Genomic DNA, 21,754 nt, shown 5'->3' on the forward strand with positions numbered 1-21,754 from the left:
GAGAGGAAGGAAGTGAGGAGGGAGAGAAGGAAAGGGAGGAGAAGAGAAACATCGATCGGTTGCATCCTACAAGCACCCTGACCAGGGATTGAACCCACCACAACCTAGGTATGTGCCCTTACTGGGAATCGAACCCACAACCTTGATGCTCCAACCCACTGAGCCACCCAGCCAGGGCCATGCCCCTTTTCTGTGGTCACAGAACTAGAGAAAATGAAAAGCTATTCTCACTATTCTTCATCTGCAGTGCAAATGAAGTGGTAGATCTTTTCAACATCATCAGCTAGAAGTGCCTCTGAAGGGAAAATTTAAATGGAAAATGGTTTCAGCAGTTATAAAAAAAGTATTTGTGGTGATCTCAAAACTCTAAAAAAGGGGCCATGGAGGGCAAGATTAGTGGCCACATTTCCATTTGTGATGAGGGCCCTCAGAGAGGGGAGTGACTAGTTACCATAAGGAGTTCAAGATTATTAATTCCAAAGGTGGGTAGACAATGGATTCTCTGCACTCCTTATTAAATGTACCTCAAACTAGCAATAATGAGCACTGAGCCTAAAGTCACAGTCATCAGGGCAATCAGGAGTCAACTTACTAAAGGACTGCTCCCAGAACTAGAAAGCAGCCTGAGCCATCAGTCCACCTGAGTAGGAAAAGCCAGAATGGATCCAAAGACCCTGTTGCAAGATGAAATGTAGGGTGGGTTCCACTGGAGACTAGGGGCCCAAGTTCTGGAATTTAAGAATATACTTAGCAAAATTAAAACCAAACTCACTGGCTGTTATTATAATATCAACTAATTCATGTACAATTTGTAAACTAAAACTTGCCTCAATTTTCTGGTTTATACAATGATGGGGTTGGAATCTCCAAAGGCTCTATGGGCTCAATCCTTTTGTAAACGCAAATTTTAAAACTTAGGAGACATAGTTTATAAGACACTGTATCAGGAAACGACCTAGTCCTTTTTCTGTAGTTCCAACTCGAAAGATCAGCATCGTGTACTCTCTCACCAGCAAAGCAACGACATACCTGAAGCTGTGTAGCGAACCTGCCGAACTGCTGTGTTCAATTTAATATCTAGGCCTTCTGCTAACGCCACAGGCACACATGAGTAGCCATTCCTCACTGTCAGGTGGCTGCCAGTAAACTCAAAGTCATCATCCTAAAGAGGAGAGAAAAGGACCTATTTTCACACTTTTAAAATCTAATTTATGCAATTTACACTGAGTTCTGTAAAATAAGGCTAAAAACACCAACTTGTGGAAACTGTCAATATAACGCAGAAATTAAAAACAATCACTCCAGCCCAGCCAGTGTGGCTTAATAGTTGAATGCTGACCCATGAACCATGGTTCTCTCTCATCACTGATGTTTCTCTCTCTCCCTCTCCTTTCGTCTCTGAAATCGATAAAAATATGTGTGTGTGTGTGTGTGTTTTTTTTTTTTTAAATAACCCAATGACTCCATATTCAACTACAGCTGCCGCAGAAAACGGAAGGGAGAAGGAAAAATGCTCCAATGTCCATAATGCTATCTCTGGGCAGTGGAAGTAGGGCAGTTTCCTTTTTCCCTAATAGAGGTGTGTGCGCGTTTTTTAAATGTTCTTATTGATTAGAGAGAGAGAGAGAGAGAGAGAGAGAGAGGGGAAAAGAGAGAGAGAAACGTCGATGAGAGAGAACCACTGATTGGCTGCCTCCTGCACACTCCCTACTGGGGGTCAACCCCGCAATCCAGGCACGTGCCCTGACTGGGATTCGAACCATTGGTGCATGGGTCTATATTCAAACACTGAGCCACAACAGCTGGGCTAGATAGAAGTTTTATCATCAAGTCTAGACTATTCATGGGGGTGGGAGAGGGAAGGAAGCTGATTCAGTAAATTCAGAAAATTAGGTACCTTTTTTGTTTGGTTTTTTAATGTATTACAGACTTGGTAGGATATCAGATTCACCATCCTAATTACGTTTTCTTTTACCCAAGAGCAAAATCCATTTTTATTCCTTAAACTTACGAGTTTTAAAGTTGAGGAAGATTTCCTAAACTAAAGTCAGATGAAGGCAATCTAGGATTGTAAAGATTGGCCCAAGATGATTTATACAGTAAAGTCAAGATTTGGCCTGGAAGAAATACCCAAATGATCCAATTTCTTTGAATTTACTAAAAATTTTTCTATGTAGAGAAACTTTTGAAGGCTAGTGAGTATTTCTGATTTCATGAGATTCCTGGGGAAAACATCCCACAATTCTTAGGAACTAGATAAAAATACTGGGTTGAGAGCAAAAATACTAAATGACTGACTCATCTGCTCCTCTATGGATCAGTTCAAATCACCCACATTTAAAACCTTAATACAATTACAAATAGATACGTATTGAAACTCCAAATGATAAATGAGTTATTAGGAAAGTCTAATTTAGTCTTTACATGAAAAATCACAAAGAAACTGGGAATTTTGCAAGATTTTTTACCACTAACAAGTTCAATCCTCACTGTAATTCAAGTACTAAAGAATACCAAGATATAATCTAAAGATTAAGAAGTCAAAATAATCTTACTAGGAAAATGTATAATGAAAATATGTAATAAAAGTGTAATATTTACTTCTACACAGTCTTAAGTCGGGCCAAAGTCTCAGATTTAGAGATTGGTCCATTCAGCATCTAAGAAGCCCTGTGACTTCTCACCAATTCAAGAGTAAATCACCATAATAATACTTAAGAATAATGTGACAAAATATTTTATCATGCTCAAGGACTAGAAGTCAATAGGAAGATGATAATCACTCTAAATTAGATCTATAGATTCAATGCAATCCCAAACTCCCAGAAGTTAATTTTTTAATAGAAATTGATAAACTGATTCTAAAATGTTTATGGAAATACAGACCAAAAAATAGCCAAAAACAATTTTAAAAAAGAACAAAGCTGCAGAACTTACATTACCTGATTTCAAGATATAGATCAAGGCAATATGAAAGTGGAATATGGACAGATAGATAAACAGACTCACACATGGTCAACTGATTTCAACAAAGATGCCAAGACAAGTGAAGAAAAGGACAGAGCTAGAATAATGAATTAGATAACCATATGGAAAAATATGAGCTGTAACCTCACCTATCACTGTACACAAATATGAACTAAAATGGATCATAGACCTAACATAAAACTTTATGAAGAAAACTGGAGAAAATTTTTGCGACCTTTGTTTAGACAAAAAATGTTCAGGATTTTACAAAACACACAAAGCCTGAAAGTTAATAAAATAGGACACTCATAAAATTTAAAACTTTTGCTCTTTTAAAGATACCATTTATAAAATAAGAAGGCAAGCCTGCTGAGGACTAGTAAAAAATACTTGCAAAACATAAATCTGACAAATTGTATCCAGAATTTAAAGAACATGATGAACTCTCACAATTTAACAAGAAGACGATCAGATTTTTTAAATGAAAAAAAGATCTGAATAAACTTTTCATAAAAGAATTGACATACGCATGGCCAATAAGTACATGAAAAGATGCTTCAGATCACCAATCATCAGGGAAATAAAAATTAAAACAACAATGAAACATTAGAATGGCTAAAATTTTTAAACTGGCAGGACCAAGTGTTGGTGATGATATGGAGCAACTGGAACTTCCATACATTGCTGGTGTGAATGCAATTTGGAAAACAGTTTAGAAGTTTCTTATAAAGCTTTATAAAACCTTACTTTCCATAAGATTCAGCAATTTCACTCCTATTAATCCAAGAGAAACACATGAATGTTCATACCAGCTTCAATCATTTATAGCAAAAATGGAAACAACCCACATGTCCATCAATGTACCAATGAAAAGACAATCTGTGACATCCTATATAATAAAGAGGTAATATGCAAACTGACCACCACACCCTCATAAGATGGCTGCCTATGACCAGGCCTGCAGGGGGGTTAGTGAGGGACGACCAAACGACTGAACAAGCAGGCTGCGTAGGGCGACCAGGCTGGCGGGGGGGCCGTAAGAGGCAACAAGGCTGGCGGGGGGGGGGGGGGGGGGGCAGTTGGGATGTCCAGGCTGGCAGGGAGGGGGGCAGTAAGAGGCGACCAGGCTGGCAAGGGGGGCAGTGAGGGGCAACTAGGACAGCGGGGAGGAGGGGTGCAGTTGGGGGCGACCAGGCTGATGGGGGGGGGGGCAGTTAGGAGCGACCAGGCCGGCAGGGAGGGGGCAGTTGGGGCGACCTGGCCGGCAGTGGGGGCAGTTAGGGGTGACCAGGCAGGCAGGAAGGCAGGCAGGTGAGCGGTTAGGAGCCAATGGTCCAGGATTGTGAGACCAGGATTAGATCCCCGGGATCAGGCCTAAACCAGCAGTTGGACATCCCCCAAGGGGTCCCGATTGGAGAGGGTGCAGGCTGGGCTGAGGGGACCCCCCCCCACCCAAAATTTGTGCACCGAGCCTCTATTATCCATACAATGGAATATTACCAAACAATAAAAAGAAACAAACCACTGACATACACAAAAACTTTGCTAAGTAAAAGAAGTCACACACAAAAGGCTATATATTGCATGATATTATACTGTATAGTTCAATTTATATGTAATTATAGGAAAAGCAAATAGGTGGTTGCATAGGGCCAGGAGCAGGAGGGCTGGGGAGTAACTGCAAAGGGGCAAGAGGATGGTGAAAATGTTCTATTCTTGACTATGTAAGTTTGGTAAAACCAAACTGCTCACTTAAAATAGATGTTTTATTGTATGTAAATTATCTTTCTTAATAAAGCTGTATAAAAACACACAAACAAATGAACAGTTTAAGAACCCTCTCCAAGACATGTGCAAAAAATAAATGATAAAGGAATTTTACCTGATCCCAATGTTTAAGGGAGAGTGTAGAAAGAGGTGTGGCATTAGCAAATTCAAGATTTGCAAAATGCCAATCAAGTATCTGTCTGTCTCTTGACGAGAGGTATACATCACTGCAAAATGAGAACAAAGAAGTGCAAGGTTATTAAAGGACTTTACTATTATGCTCAGTAGGCGGATGTGGATGATCTCAGTAACTGTGTGACAATCTAAACCTGGGACTGTGCTTTATGTGAAAAAATTTTAAGTCAAAAAGTAGGACCTGAGCTGTCTTATTAACCCCTTTATTCCTGGTACCTGGAGCAGTGCCAAGCTTACTACATAAAGCAAATTACAATTAGGCCTCATTTGCCTGAAAAAAAGAAAAAGAAAAAAAAGTCTTCTTTATATGGTTACATTATAAAAGCATATTCTTTGTAAAAATTTGGGTAGCATCCCTGACTGCAGAATAGAATAGATGCATGTGGAGGCCAGGTGCAATATGGAGCACAGTATCAGCATTCAAGTATTCACTGTCAAAAGCCAATGGAAATAAAGTGTAATACTTTCCTACTCCCCAAAATTATGGGAATTTGAAGCAACACCACCTTCTATGCCACTCAAGGAAGACAATTCTCATTGACTACACTTTCAATCAAATACATATATCAGATTTTATGAAGGCTATCTTCAAAAACAATATATTTAACCTTTTGCAATCAGATGTCGAGTGTGACTCGACACGGTTAACATCGGTAGCAGGAATCGAGAAAAAAGCAAGCGAGCGCAAAGGGTTAAGTATCTAGGACTTTCTTACACATTAAAACATAAGACTAGGGGATTTAGGAACCTGAGAAGCATAGCTGACCATTGAACAACTCTGGGTTAAGGGCACCGATCCCCACCCCCAAATATCCGGGGATAGCTTTTGATTCTCCCAAAACTTAACTACCAATAGCCTACTGTTGACAGGAAGCTTCACTGATAAGATAATCAATTAACACATATTTGTATGTTATATGTATTATAATAAAGTAAGCCAGAGAAAGGAAAATACATAAATTTTATGCAATCATGACATATCTAACTTTTTCTTTTTCTAGATTTCTAGGCTACGCAGTTGTCTGCACGTTTTTTCAAATTGCTGTAAATCTCCAAAAAATTTTTCCAATATTACATACTGAAAAATGTCCACATATAAGTGGACCTGAGAAGTTCAAACCTGTGTTGTTTAAGGGCAAACTGTAGTCCACATGCACAAATAGCTTACATTTATTAAACAATTTACAATCCATTCACTTAACAAATAAAACCATGGTGCTTTATAATTTTCCCTCTAAATCTGACAGAAAGAACAGCAAACCCTAGCCTTCTGAACGTCAGTGTTTGTTTTTTCTTACCTTGGGGGATTGGCTTCCAATTCTTGAAGTTTTTCTTCTAGTTTTCCCTGTGTTTCAGCTAACTCATCATATTCCTGAGAGAATGAAGAGAACCAGTTGATCTAAATGTGTCAGAGACCAACCTAGTTATTTATACCACAAAATGTAAGGCCTGAACCACATCCATGGCCCAGGTCATATCCACGCGTGTCTCAGCTGAAGGTTGGGTCAGGGCTCGTTATTCTTGGAGACAAATTATAATGTGAGCCTGAAATTAAGATTAGAGGTAGGAAGGTACAGCAACTACCACTTCCTGTGCATTTACCACATCCCTAGCACAGAGTAAGTGCTTTGGATCCCCTAATAAGTGAGTTAGTATTAATACTATGTAACAGATGATGTGATTCAGGAGCCCAAGGTCTCCTGGCTAGAAGATACTAAGTTATGGATTTCAACCAGATAATTTGACTCCAAATGACTCAGGAGTCCATGTTCATTATCATTATTCTAAACCGTCAGGGATAAACTATACCAAAGGGCTAAAATGAGATGTAAGTAAGCTAAAGGATGAGATTGTGAAAATAAAGTAGGAATTCTGCAGAAAAAGTAGATCTCGAACCAAACTAACCCATTAAGTCCCCAATGCTCCTATGTACCTTCAAACCCTCTTCGCATCATAGGTACCTGTGATTGGCTAGTGGATCTTTTCCAATGTTCCTCAGATCTACACTGTTTCTGAGGATTCCAAATAAAACCAACTGGGCACAGATGTACGTATACCACACCTTGCACAAGGCAGTCAGATCCCTGTGTTTGCTCTTCACTAAGAACTCAGCAGTGATATCTCTGGGTGGCTTGACTTCAGATGCTTCTTTGTATTGCTGATGGAGCTCTTTAATTTTCTCTTTCAAATTTACCATCTAAGAGGGAAAAATCAAAATTTACCATTCCAGATAGTGATGTCATGTGTCTCTAAATCACGTGCTTTGGCAACTCCCCCTAAACTGCTGATACCAACACAGGTCCTTGGAATTCTTAAATGCCTCTTCTATATCATGGTATTTTAGAACAGGAAAAAAACCCTATATGGCTCAACACAGAGATATCACATCACTATAACATAAGTGAGACCACTTCTGTCTTCCAGAACACATGGCAGAACTAGGAGTGTCCCATTAATTAAAAAAAAAAAATTATATACACACACATGTACAAATTAATTTCCAGGAAAAACAAAGTACTATAGTGTAACTTAAACTTGTTGTTTTGGAAACCAGTGGCCATGATTTGTTTTGTTTTGTTTTTAAATATATAAAAGGTCAAGTTATCACACAAAGCGACTGAAGGAACCATTCCCAGGATCGGTCTGGTCAGGTTTCTGACGGTACTACAGAGGACTAGGGGATGGTTAAAGCTTGAGGTGAACCCCACAGCTGGCCATTCTCTGGCCACTCAGCTCACTCATCCGCACCACAGTCCTGAGTAAGGAGTGCCAGAGCCCGCTGCACCTGACAGGACGGAGAAAGGAGGCACAGTGAGTGAGGCCAGAGTCCAGTCACAAGATGCTCCCGGTTTTGCATGACAACTCCCACAGGAGCTGCTCCACTTCGCATTTTCTCCCGAAGCGGGGATTATGTCTGCAGCCAACAGGATGAGGACAGACAGTTTCCTGGTCTGGAGGGCAGTGGTAGAGAGCCCTCAATAGATCTACTATTTGGCACAAGTGAAGTAATGACGGCAAAGAATATGGTCTTGGCTGCTGACCAGTTGTCATCAGTAGAAATCTGACCTCAGGACAGCTGATTTCCCTCCCATCCTAGAATTCAGCAGAGGGCACTGGGTCAGCTTTACAACAGCCAATTTCTCAGTAAAGCTGCACTGAAGAGTGACAGATAAAACAGTGCCTTTTGCTAGTCATTTTTTCTTAAGAGTAATCAGTGAGTCCCGGTACTTTTAAAATTTCTAAAAGGCTTTTTCTTTCCTATTAATGTACCTTCAGCAATGAAAAACAAAAACAAAAACAGAATTTCACCTTATTAAGAAGCTCTTTCAATTCCTCCTGAGTTTTTACTATCTTCTTCCAATGTTCAATCTGCTCATCTTTAACATGCTTTTCTTGTAACCTAAGAGAGACAATTCGTATGCTCTGGTCACACAGTCAGCTTTGCAAAGTAAGACCGGTATCCATCAAAAACATTTAAGAGCATCAAGGCCCACTGATATTTCTAGTACTCTGGAACAAGAAAGTTGGCTGGGGACAAATTATTTTCTAGGTTATGTTAAATACAGTTTAGTGCCATAAAAGTGAATTTTAGAATTTAGAAGGGTCTTACATATCATGTAATTATTTTAAATGGTTTTACTTTTAGAATTAACTATTTCACATGAAAATAAGCAACAATTAGCTCAAATAAGACTTGATGGAAAACTTAAAACAAAAATAGCAAATCTCTAAATGGAAATCACTAGACAATAAGCAGTATTGAAGTACTTACTGAATAACAACTTCCAATGCCTGGCCAAGGGACACAGGCTTATTATTGAGGACATTGAAGTCTAGTTGATGACTAAGGTAAGATGTAGCTTCTAGCAACCGGTTAAACTCTTGTTCTACCATTTCATCTTTCTCTTTAGGAACCTGAAAATCCGAAGTATAGCAGAGTTGGTCCTTATAATACTAAACATAAATAACTACCCATGAAAACACAAATGCTGTACAGATTAAAAGGTTTCCAAAGGGGAAACCTTTGAGGACAATGATTTCAACTTCCTTTCTATGAAGTGGTCAATTCTATTAAATGAGATATGAGATGTTTTTGGCACTGATACTCTCCTATTCTCCCAATTTTTCCCCCAGACCTGGGACTCTATCTCTAATAACAGCCCCAGGATTCACGCTGATGCTAACTGAAGTTATGTGGTGCTAACATGCACTGAGATAAGCTGGGATGACATGCAAACAATAGCTAGAAAAGGCCCAGAGAACAAAAACTGTGTCAACACACCTGAGGACCTTCCAGCAAAAGGGCAAGATGGACAAATAAGAAGCCTGAGGTACCTGCTTCCCCTCAAAGAATTTAAGGTGGGAGTAGGAAAGAGAAGTGAAGTTCATGGCAATTAATAAGCTATTAATTTGCAGAGGAATAGTGTTCTTAAGGCACCAATTAAGTTCAGAGTTGAATGTCCAAAGCTCAGATTATGAGTGACCGAAGTACCAGAGCTGGCTCACTATGGTGGAGGAAGGGAACAGACTGCAGAGCAGGTCATCAAGCTGCAAGACCATGCTCCCAGGCCCTGCCATCAGTTAGTGGAGACACAAACCTCTGTGACTACTACCTAATTCAGCCCCAAAGTAAACTATCTGCAATTCTATTGCTGATTTCATGACAGCAGCGAGAGAAAAAGCACATCTGATGCAAGCATCTCTTGCCATAATAAGCGGGGCATCAACTGGGAAGTGGAATTTAAATTATGAATTTCACTTTACAGACAACCTAAAATTGGTAACAAGAAAACAAAAATGAAAGGTCTAAGGAACACTAAGGCAGGGGAGAAGTGATCTTTTACAACCAGAGATAACTGATTGTGGATAAGATCATCACAGTAAGACTCTATTTCTTGGTTGAAACTCCTTAGTTTTTGCCCTTCCCAATTAAACAGATGATTTTTGAAGCACAAGCCTCTGCCCCTTTACTGGTAAGTCACCCAAATAAGTCCGTATAAGCCAGGGGGTGGCAAAAGAAATACAACCTGCCCCAAAAAAAGAAAAAAGGGAAAAGGACTGCAACTGTCCTCTGACACTGTAAATATGACAGACACCAGAAGTGACTCAATCAACAGAGAGTTTTAAAGCATCAAGTTCCACAAGACCACACAGAAGGGATCAAGAAATCTCTAGGAATTAGCGAGTCCTCATTAGTCTAAGAAATGTCAACCCCTGAGAATCTTCTGGTTTATACTGAGAAATAAGGCAAAGAATCGGGCTTCGGAGACTTGGTGCCATTACATAGCAGGGTGGTACCTAGGATTCAGACACGTCTGACCTCCTATTCAACTCCATGCCCAAAGAAAGGAGCGCTTGGTGACAACCCTACTTGTTCTGATTACTCTGCTATACTCAGAGTTAATGGAAGAGACCATTTTGTCAGGAATTCCATTTACTTTCTCATTAGTTATTTTTCCTCACTAATGTGACAGTCATATACAGAGCAGCTCAAAGCAATGCTGAAATTTTGCTCAGTGTAATTCATGCAATAATGCTACAAAATATGATTCTATAATCTCTAAATTTGGTGCAACTTTAAAAAAGGAAACAATTACATTTTCAACTGATATCTACTAGTACAGTTACGAGATCTTAACAGATTATAGATGCAATGTGTAAGACTGCTTTTCCTGGAGTAGAAAAAGGTGACATTTCTGTGTGGCTTCTAAAATGTCTAGGAAGGGGACGCTGTAGCAGCAAGAGGGATCAGATCACATATGCCTCTGCAACAGGGCAGAATGTGCCGATACACAAGTGAGCAAATGGTGCAGATTAAAGCTCTTCCAGTGTCGACTGGCTGGCTGGCTTCAGACAAGCTTTAATCTTTGCGTGAGGCTGACAGTCACGTAGGGAAGTTCATACTGAAAAATACGCAGCACTCAGGCTCAGGAATTGGGGTCCAGGGTGGAGAAATATTTAAAGGGACACTGTCAAGGTTAAAGGGACCAAATTTGACCTTTTGTTTCTTCCCTCTTTGCTAAGCAGCCCACTTGATTCATTACACTTTCCCCTTTAGTCCACCCACTCCCCCCACAAAAACCTAACTTTTTACATGCGCTTTCAATGACAAAAACTCAAATGGCACCAGCCCAACATACAGGCGCAAATCTGCAACAACAAACCAGGGTGAATGTATGATGGAGAGGACCTTTGGAAGGGAAAGATTTAAGTTTCAAGCTTTTAATGGGTTATTATAAACAGTGAGAAAATGACTTGAAAAATCATGGAAAAAAAATACCTTGACAGTGTCCTTTTAACCAGTGCAGCAGAGAGAGAAATAAACTGTAAATAACAGCCCAATAGCCAAGTTTCATTTTTACGACAGCAGTAAAATCGAGGCTTTAAACACACAGCATGACAAAAGCATTGTTAGCTCAGAAGCTGCAACCACCAGAGAAATAAGGGACAGACTGTATAGAGACCAAAATGGGAAAGTCAAGGCATAGAAATGGACAAAAGAAAGCCAGTGTGGAGAGGAGGGTGGTGGTAAAGGGAGATGGTATCAGAAAGCAGTGAGGAATAAAGCAAACGTAATAAAAGAGAAAAAGAAACAGAACAGTAACAAGAACAACAACAAACAAACAAACAAAAAACAAACCAAAGGTCACTGCCACGTCTGACTGACGTCAGGACCACATGACTGCATCTCCGGTACACCATCTAACTCGAGGCTCCACTGAGGAGACTCTAAGAAACAGCCAGCAGTCAGGCCGCAGCCAGTTTCTGCCTAAACAGTTATGGGAGTGTTGCCAGTGAGACCAGGGATAGCTTTGAAACTGGAATGTTTTTCCATTAACTTAGAACTCCACTTTGAAATTAAAACAATATTTGAAAAATAGTAAATAAAATACTTGCCCATTATTCAACACTGACTGGGTGAAAATCAAAATGTGTTGTTGATATATTTAAATTTTGAATCTGTTTCTAAAATTAAGCTAGCTTAGAAACTTGACATAGCCAGACAATGAAAAGAACTTTTGCAAATGACAATCTTTAAGCACCCCCTAAATAAATACCTGTTCCCCTTGGTGAGAATTGTTGGACTATCTTAGTTCCACAAATTATTGTGGAACACAAAATGCAGTAATTTTAGTTTTGCCTGACCATTCTATTCCAGGTTCTTAAATTGCACCTTGAAAAAGAACTCAACAAATGATTGCAAAGAGTTAGGCTCTGTGTTAGACAGCAGCTGGATTTCTGTTACAACACAGCAAGAACATATTAACCAAACTAAGAAGCAAGCAGTTTTTTCTGAAAGAACCTTTGATATAGTTTTCTAGTAAAGAATTAAACAAAAAAGATATCACTTGAAACAGATTTTGATATGACTTGTCAAAGCCATTTATTTCCCTATGAAAAGCTCCAAATAAACAGTTTCTTCAAGACTAGGAACATTTGGAGAGTCTCATTGCTCTGAATAGGTACAATTCTGATTGTTTTGGTCCTGTACATTATACGGAACATTCCGGAATGTGGCCGAGGGAGGGGCAGCCTATGCACCTAGCCCACGCAGAATAAATTCAGGGAGAGCCAAGCAACTTTCTGGACAAGGTCCTGATCCTGCAAGAAGTTATCTCCAAAAAAGGACACTCTCCTTAGTTCTACCTCTGGTTGCACTCTACCATCACACACTCTTTAGGTCTACAAAAACATGGTCTCATTCCAGTCTGCAGAAGTTCTGAAGCAGCAAAGCAGAATGGAGTTGACTGCAGCTTGGTTCTGAGTACAGGAAGTTCTGAGATTTAGCCAGAGAAATCCTTAAAAAGAGTAACACATTGAAAAAAGCTGTAATGGCCAAACCTGGCCAACAGAGGCCACAGTCAGTCTCCACCTCCAGGCACTTCTAGGATTACAGTAAGACAAAGATTTAGATTGGTTCTTTTGGTAAAACCTAGAAGAAACTTACATCTGAACAGTCTCTAATTCAGGTTCCCAAATAGCTAAGGAAAACAAGATATAGCTATTATTTCTCAAGGGAGAGTAAGTACAAGTATATCCCCAATCCAAAAGTTTAATGTAATTCTATAAATGAAGGCTGTTATCTTTAAACTCACAGGGATTTTTTAGATTATGCAAATATTGGACTTCCCTAAAGCAGTGACTAGGCCACGTGGAGAGGGTACCCACAATGTGTGTAAGGGCTACCCTAGCAATTATAGCATACAGTAGAGGCACTCAGGAAAGTCCTATTAAATGAATAAATTAACATAGTTTGGAAAAGCAAAGTCAATATTATAACTATATTTTAGGGGGAAATACCCACTTTGCAACTTCAGGAACATTAAAGGAAGGCAGGAGATTTTTACATTTATAAAAAGCAGGGATTGGCAGTAATGATTTTAAAGGGTATAAAAAGAATACCTTAAAAACACCAAATTCCACAAAAGAAGATGAAAACTGAAAAGGCCAACAGGCCTGTGTCAAAAGTATTATCATGTAAGCACCACTCTATATGAACACAAGTGAAAACTGGCTACCTTATGGTAGGTACTGAGTACATCCAGTTAATGGTTTTTGTAAAAGACGGACACCTGTTATCTTTCTAGTATTCTCTTTCTTCCTTGTAATAGTTGAGCCATTCAAGAAAACCAGTGCAGTATATGTTTTTCCAAGTAGTTTCTGAGTCTCTGGATCTCAACTTGGCAACAACTCTAACTCTGTTCCATTGTGATGCACAATGTTACAGCACTGCAGGAATTTGATTAAGATACCTTTTTATTACTCAAAAGAAGCCAAAACAAAATTAGAATCTAAAGCCACCAAGTTACAGGCTGGTATACAGGAGATGCAGAAAACATTCAGTCATTTCCCCCATTTCCCCCAACAATCCATGTTTGTGTGGTTGTTGTTTTTTTATTAATCCTCACCCGAGGATATTTTTTCCCATGGATTTTTAGAGAGAGTGGAAAGGAGGGAGAGAGAAACATCTATGTGAGAGAGATACATCGATTAGTTGTCTGCCATACATATCCCGACAAAGGCCAGGGATCAAACCTGCAACCCAGATATATGCCAGGAATCAAACCCGAGATGGTCTGGTGTGTAATCACACTGGCCAGGGCAACAATCATGTTTTGAGTCCCTTCACTTGTGACTCCCAAAACGTTCCTGAATTATTACCCTATTTCCCAACCCTGTCCACATCCACTTAAAGCTGATTAAAGTACAGTTCAGCCGAAACCGGTTTGGCTCAGTGGATAGAGCGTCGGCCTGCGGACTGAAAGGTGCCAGGTTCGATTCCGGTCAAGGGCATGTACATTGGTTGTGGGCACATCCCCGGTAGGGGGTGTGCAGGAGGCAGCTGGTTGATGTTTCTCTCTCATCGATGTTTCTAGCTCTCTATCCCTCTCCCTTCCTCTCTGTAAAAAATCAATAAAATATATTTTTAAAAAAGTACAGTTCAGAGTATAATTTCATCAGTCGATCTGAGGGCAGCTGCTAATAGAAACTTCTATTTACAGGGATATAGTATCCTGTGTTAGAACCAAAGAGGGAAACCCTTGCTCTAGTACCTACAGCCATAAAATAAGCTTTCCCTGTCAAAACCAATACAACTCACTGCTCTAGCTATCAGTGCAGGACCAGAGAGAACAGAGAAGTAAACTCTGTCAGGGATTCTTGTGATTCAAACAACAAGGTAACAAAACAAAAATACTTGCTATGTAATTTTTCCCTATAACAGCAAAAATGTCTGAATATGTGATATGTCCTTAAGACAATATTGCAAGGGATATTTCTTTTTTTTAAAAAAAAATATATTTTTATTGATTTTTCACAGAGAGGAAGGGAGAGGGATAGAGAGCTAGAAACATCGATGAAAGAGAGATATCGACCAGCTGCCTCCTGCACAACCCCCACCGGGGGATGTGCCCACAACCAATGTACATGCCCTTGACCGGAATCGAACCTGGGGACCTTCCAGTCCGCAGACCGACGCTCTATCCACTGAGCCAAACCGGTTTCGGCGCAAGGGATATTTCTAATTCTGAGTTAACGCTGACCTTGTAGAAGGTAAGAATTTATTTTTATGTACTAACAACAGGACCGTCAAATCATCCTCTTTTTTTTCTGAGGGTGTCCATAAATAACGAAGGAACACACCCCACCTCGTTAGGCAGTTTACTAAAGAAATATCAATACCTGGGTGAATGTTCATCTAGGTGGACCGTGCTATCTTCTTAAAGTAACTGTTAAGAAAGCTCTCTGAAAAGGAGACCCAGCTGATGCAGTCACACAGACCATTAGAGCTGCGTCCACTTACCCATGTCCCCACCTTCCCCGAAATATCAACCAGGCATAGCACAAGTATGAGAATTTGAGCTGGGACCCCAAGCAGTGAATCCTGGTTCTACAACTTATTGACTTAGGTAATGACCTTAGGCAAACACATGTTTAAGCTTTAGATTCATCCCCTGCAAAATGGGAGAATGAAGCAACTCACCTACTGACTCCTTAGATTTCTAAAGCCATGAAGCATAACTGTAATTATCAGCACAAATTAATGGAACTTTAAGCTCTTAGCACTTGTCCTATAAACTAAAAACGAAGTCTTCTTGTCAACAGTTGTCCATTCATACTCGGAGCTAGACTACTGGGAACAGTAAGATACAGAAACATTAACATCCCTTCTTAGGTTTAACTAACTACCTTAAGGCTAGTGGAACTCAACGCTGCAAATAACTTTTCCCCAAATTTGAGAATGCTTAATCAATCTCCCTTACTACTTGGCTACTGCACCAAACAGAAACATACCAACTTAGAAAAATCCTATAAAGATCAGAGTTGAATGAGAACTACAAATTTCACTTGAAAAAACAGCATGCTAAAAACCACATACCTGCTTAACAGCTGTTTACTACAGTGTTATTCAAAGGGCTGATCCTGGTGAGCCTACAACCCAGATATGTGCCCGGGACCAGAAATCAAACCCGAGACCCTTTGGTGCATGATCACACCAGCCAGGGCAACAATTGTTTTGAGTCCCCTCACTAGGAGTTTATGCCAGAACCTAAATTAACACATTGCTTCCTTCAATGAGAAAGTCTTGCTACCAAAATAAAGTCATCATCTGAACTAACAGCGTGGTTAATAATGTCGTTTATTTATGTTCTGGAGTCAGCTATTTACCTCAACCCATAGTGGTAACCAACAGTTTGTTCATGGATGGGCAGCTGGTTATAGGTCACACTTGAGAGATATACTATTTAGAAAAAAAAATTTTTAAATGTATTAAAGCTCATATAATTCTCTGGATATCTCTACCAAAATAAAGCTTTCCTTTTACTGTTACACTACATGAAGCTAAGTGCTCTACATTCAGGAAAATCTAAAGAAAAAGGCAGTCTCAGTAATTAGTGATCATCTTTGGTTTCGATCCCATCACTTCTTGAGGCCTAATGTAATCCACTTTAGAGGCCTTGCTTCCTCAGTTCAATTCTCTAAACCACTGCTTGTCTGCCCAAAACACTGCTCTGTTCATGTTACTTCCCTTACTCTAAACCTTGTGAAGCCCCAACCAACCAATCAGCCTGGTAAGCCACAGGCTTCCCCATAAACTTTGGCTTTTCTTAACATCAGTCCCTCGCCAGCATGATCCTGTCCTCTCAGACTTCTGCCTTCAATGCCTTTCCCTCCACAACCATGTCCAAGTCCTAAGCCACCTTCACAAATGCTCTCCTTCCCTCTAAATCTCTCCCTGCCCTTGCCCCTCCCACCTCACAGACTCTCCCCTTGGCTCTTCAGTAGCAATTTATCCTTCTACCTAACTCTTGGCAAATCTGCCTGTTGTTAGTGTTATTGGAATAGGCATGAGTAATATGGTTAAGGGGGGAAATCACTTTGATTTTAATGACAGCTATTACTGCTGATGCTCTCAAGTTCATGTAAGATATCTGGAGTCACTAGAAGTTAGGCCCCTTGAAGGCAGAGAAAACATCTTCAGTGCTTAAGACAGGGCCTAGATTTTGGCAAATGTTCAATAAATACTTGACTAACTGTGATATGCTTACTCCAGACAAAAGAGGGGGCTGGGTAGATAAAACAAGATAGGAGTGGAAAAATGGACTCTTTCTACTTTTGTATATGTTTGAAAATTTCCATAATAAAAAGTTGGGAAATAATTATTTGTGTTCAAGTCCTACTCCACTGTGGCATCTTACATAGCAGGGAATGACTTATTCAACTCTATATCCTTTATATAACTTTGCAGAATAGTAAAAATTTATTAAATTGTTGCATTCACCTCTCCTTCATCCTTTTAATCTAATTCTATTTTGCTAATTCTGCCAGAATGGTAGAGATGGGAACTAAGGCATTCCCTGAAAGTCTGTCCTTCTCTGATATGAACGCCATAAAGCTTAAAGGTATATAGAAATGGATTAGAATGTCCCATGGGACGTAAAGTTGGGATCTTACCACTTTTAATAACTGCCAATAGATACATAGCAAAACTTCCCTGCCTCAGAATTGTAGACACCCTTGCTCTTGGTAGGAGAACTGGTAAACCTCTGCTGAATATAAACTTTTGAATTTCACTCACTCCTAAAATTTAGGATTGACTTACATAGTCTAAGCCAAAATGTCAAACTCGCGTCCCACAACGAATATTTTTGCAGCTCAGCCAATATAACAGTATGTAAGAAACGTTATAATAAAAATTTTGTAACTTAATTTTTACAATATCCTGTTATACATAATTATTAATAACGAACTACAACGTTCGCTAATGACTGATTACTATAATTGTGTTTCATTCATTTCCCTTATGCGCCTTACGCGCAGGCGCACCATTTCTCTCCACTAATACTAGCAGCGAGTATTTTAGCAACCAATTGCCACGACATTAGTCTTGGACTGATTTGTTTGGTGTGCACAACAGGAAATATTTCACTTTAGGAGAACAAGAAAAATAGGTTTATTTGTGCTACGCTTATTAATTTGTGCAGTTATTCAGTGTCTGGTAAGTTAATGTTCAAGAAAAAATATTTTTATTAAAATGTTCTATTATTTTATGTTAATGATTACTCATTTATTTCAGCCCTTTGTATTCAGCATATCTCTATCAAAATAAACCTACGTTTCTATGAAAATTGAAACTTTTTTTTGCGGCCCACACAAACTTCAACTTTGTTTATTTGGCCCGTGTTAGCCTTTAAGTTTAACATGCTTGGTCTAAGCCTATCATGTAGTTGTTAAACTATTGTCACTCTCCCATACTGAACATCACTTCCATTCTACTGCCATACTAAGTACAGGAAGTTCCTATGCATCTGGGTCAACAATTACCTATTTAAGCATCGGCTAAGTACCACAATTTGGCTATTAGCCCGTTAAAAACTTAAGTCTACAAACACAAAACTCAAGTCATAAAGAGCACATGGAGCTAAAGCACATGATGGGATGCACAATACAAAGAAAGGAAGAGTCAGGTGTCAATTACATAGGTCTCTTGGAGTAGGTGGCCTCAACTAAATAAAAAGATTAGCTAGCTAGCCTTCATTGAATGTCTGAAGATAAATGCTTAAACTGCATATATGCAATAATAATCCCTTCCTAATAAAGCTTAGAATTAAGGAACAATCAGAAAATGTTATACAATTTCTGCCCTCATTTGATATGTATATGTGTATATATTCACCCATACATTATCCCCAAAAATGTTTTCAAGTGAACAAAGAAATTTTGAAAAGTTCTGTCTGTCCTCCACTTACAGCTTGTCCATTGGCTTCATAAAGTGGGCATTTTTGCTTGATCTTGGCCAGTTCCATATTTACTTGTTTGCTGACCACAGCCATGGGATTCCCTCCTAGGAAAAACTCAAATGATTAAATTCAACATACCTATGAAAAAGAAAACAAAAAACTCAAAGCAAAAATATTTTTAGTCAAACTTAAAATACCTAAACTTGTGTATTTTATTTACATACATATATATATATATCCCAAAGTAAAACAAATGTGTAAGATAAGCATAAAGAAAGCAAAAAAATTACCTATAGTCCCAGTTAGTTAACACTAGAATCTTCTAGATTTTATGTGCATAAAATTAGACATATACGTACAAAAGGATCATATATAACACATGTATCATTTTGTAATCTTTTTACAACTTAGCAATACACTGTGGACATCCTTTCATGTTAATATGGAGTTACATAATTTTAGTGGCTGTATAGTTCTCATGTGTAACAATTCCATCTTCTAATCTGTGGTTTCTAATTGTTCTGCTGTGCCACATTAAACATGCTCCAAACATAAGATGGTCCACTTGTTTATTGTCTTAGGATCATTTCCCAGGATTGGATTTGCTAGGTCCAAATGTCAGTACAGTTTAAATTTTGCACACACTGATCTATTCTTTCAGGAAGCCTATGTGTTAATTTACCTCTCACTAATACTAAGAATAGTATCCTAAGTCAATATATTTTAAAATTGCATCTATAGCTTTAAAATATAAGCTTAAACAACCTTACGGATCTCAGAAGTGTATTACAGCACAAAACTACTTACCAAGACCTGTTACTACCATAGCTCCAAGATCAGCTACATAGTTTCCTTTTCGAAATGTGGCAACTCGTCCACCTACACGATCCTGTTTTGCAGAAATTAAATGGCTAAAATCATCAATTCTATTTTGACCATTAGAACCTGGCATGGTATGCCCCAGGCCTCTGTCTTATCATTTAAAATGAAAGGTGTAGTTTAGAGTTTACATGGAATACAATAAACAGTACAGTGGGCACAAAGAGCAAATGGAGTTTAAATGGGAGGTAGGTAATGAATGACATACAGAAAGGTATGGAATTATGATGTGAAACAGGAAAAACAATTTGGTAGTCAGAAGACATATTTAGTAATAGGTACTGCTATCTCTCTATCCAGCTGTCTCTAATACCACTAGTGAACAGGCTAAGCAAAGGTCACACGCATAGAAAATATGTATTAAGAAATTCCAACTAAACACCATCTTTCTACCACCGATTTCCTACTATTGCTTTCCCGTGCCCAAAGTCAGCTGTGAATGATTTGATAGATGATTTTTTGACAAATGGTTCTCCAGAACAGGTCCATGCCCGGGCAGTGTCTAATGAGCATGAACTATTACTAATAACACCTCTCATTCCTAAATAGGCCCACGCTATCTCTGCTGACTACGGCCTTTCAAGTATGGGATAACTTTTCTGAGCTGCAGGGGTATTTCAATTATGGATAAATACAGGCATGCAAACTCCAAGCAAACAAAGCAAAACAAACACCTGTAAACTGGATTAAAACTCCACATGGGTACGAATCCTAATGATTCTATCATTCCTTACTGTACTTTTAGTGCACAGGACACAGAGGACATAAAACTATTTTCTTAGTTAATGAATAAAATATTTTTAGTAAGACTATATCAGAAATTATTTACTTTTGATTACCCCATATTTAAAAAGACCATTTTTTAAAAGTTATCAATTTTAAAAAAAAATTATCAATTTAGCCCAGCCCAGTGTGGCTCAGTGGTTGAGCGTCGACCCATGAACCAGGAGATCACTCTTTGATTCCCAGTCAGGGCGCATGGCCAGGTTGCAGGCTCCATCCCCAGAAGAGGGTGTGCAGGAGGCAGCCGATCAACTCTCTCTTCATTGATGTTTCTATCTCTCCCTCTCCCTCTCTCTCCCGTTCCCTGAAATAAAAACATATTCAAAAAAATAAATAAGTAAATAAATTAGCAATTTAGATTGTACTACACAGATTTTAGGTTGTTTAGGTTACCCTGAGAAGTATTTATTTTTTAATTAATTTATTTTTAATTAATTTTAGAGAAAGGAAGGGAGCGGGAGAAAGAGAGAAACATCGATTGGCTGCCTCCCACACTTGCCCTGAGAGGGGATCAAACCTGTAACCCAGGTACCAGGTATATGCCCTAATGGAGAATGGAAACCCAGAACTTTTTGGTTACAGGACAACGCTCCAACCAAGACTCACTGGGCCAGGGTAAGTAGTATTTTTTTAAAATAGTGGGAGTCCAGGAAGGTCTTTAAGCCATTGGAAGATAATTAAACCTCAAAATTTACTAATGAAGATAATTTAAATAGTAGTATTCTAACATGACATCCTTTTCCCCACTCTGTGCCATCATCCCTTTCCTCCTTTACGAGTAGTTTCCATTTCTCTCTCTAGGACTAATGAGAAGGGAACCAATATCTTGGCTTCAGTAGGCCCTAAAAGATGGCAGCTACATGAGAACCAATTCCTTTTCCTTGACTGTCAAACAAGAATACAGTTCACTGTGTTCCACGACTAAAAACACGGCCTCCTACAAAGGATACGTCCGTGAAAGCCCCATGACCTGCAAATATCCATCAAAAGGATATGCAGATCATTTACAAACTCTGAATCCTCACTAAGCACTTTTCAAAGCTTTACTGTCAAAAGCGCTTCAATATAAATAACACTATCCAAGATACTTTTATTAGCATTAATACAAATCAATTTGGTTTAGTTCAAGTTATGATTTCTTAATTTGCAACAGTTAACTTCCTTTAGGTCAGGCTTCTAAACCCCAAATAAAATTCTTACCCTAGCTTCCAGAAGTGTGACATCCATTCCGAAACTTTGTAACTGACGCGCTGCTGCCAAGCCTGAGACTCCAGAGCCTATAATAATTACCTTTCCTGTCTTTTTAGCTAAAAGCAAAAAATGAACAAAAATTAGAATATTTTGTTGTAGGTTTGAGTTTGTAATTATGGTATTTTATCATGAAAACCTCTTAACATGTCATAATGTCTTACAAAGTACAC

General features: G+C 39.0%; 1 protein-coding gene across 2 annotated transcripts in view; it reads right to left on the reverse strand.

The window, feature by feature from the left end:
- KDM1A (lysine demethylase 1A) overlaps window positions 1-21,754 on the reverse strand; it is a 68,011-nt gene that overhangs the window by 6,320 nt on the left and 39,937 nt on the right. For both annotated transcript variants that reach the window (XM_079777230.1, XM_079777231.1), the window contains 9 exons: window positions 21,534-21,640; window positions 19,479-19,560; window positions 18,681-18,775; window positions 8,702-8,844; window positions 8,239-8,329; window positions 6,992-7,126; window positions 6,228-6,301; window positions 4,850-4,961; window positions 1,030-1,162 (listed from right to left, as the gene is read on the reverse strand). In XM_079777230.1, coding sequence (XP_079633356.1) covers window positions 1,030-1,162; window positions 4,850-4,961; window positions 6,228-6,301; window positions 6,992-7,126; window positions 8,239-8,329; window positions 8,702-8,844; window positions 18,681-18,775; window positions 19,479-19,560; window positions 21,534-21,640 — 972 coding nt within the window. The remainder of the gene's footprint in view (window positions 1-1,029; window positions 1,163-4,849; window positions 4,962-6,227; window positions 6,302-6,991; window positions 7,127-8,238; window positions 8,330-8,701; window positions 8,845-18,680; window positions 18,776-19,478; window positions 19,561-21,533; window positions 21,641-21,754) is intronic.

Source organism: Cnephaeus nilssonii (genome assembly GCF_951640355.1).
Source record: "Cnephaeus nilssonii genome assembly, chromosome: 7".
Classification (NCBI taxonomy): Eukaryota; Metazoa; Chordata; class Mammalia; order Chiroptera; family Vespertilionidae; genus Cnephaeus; species Cnephaeus nilssonii.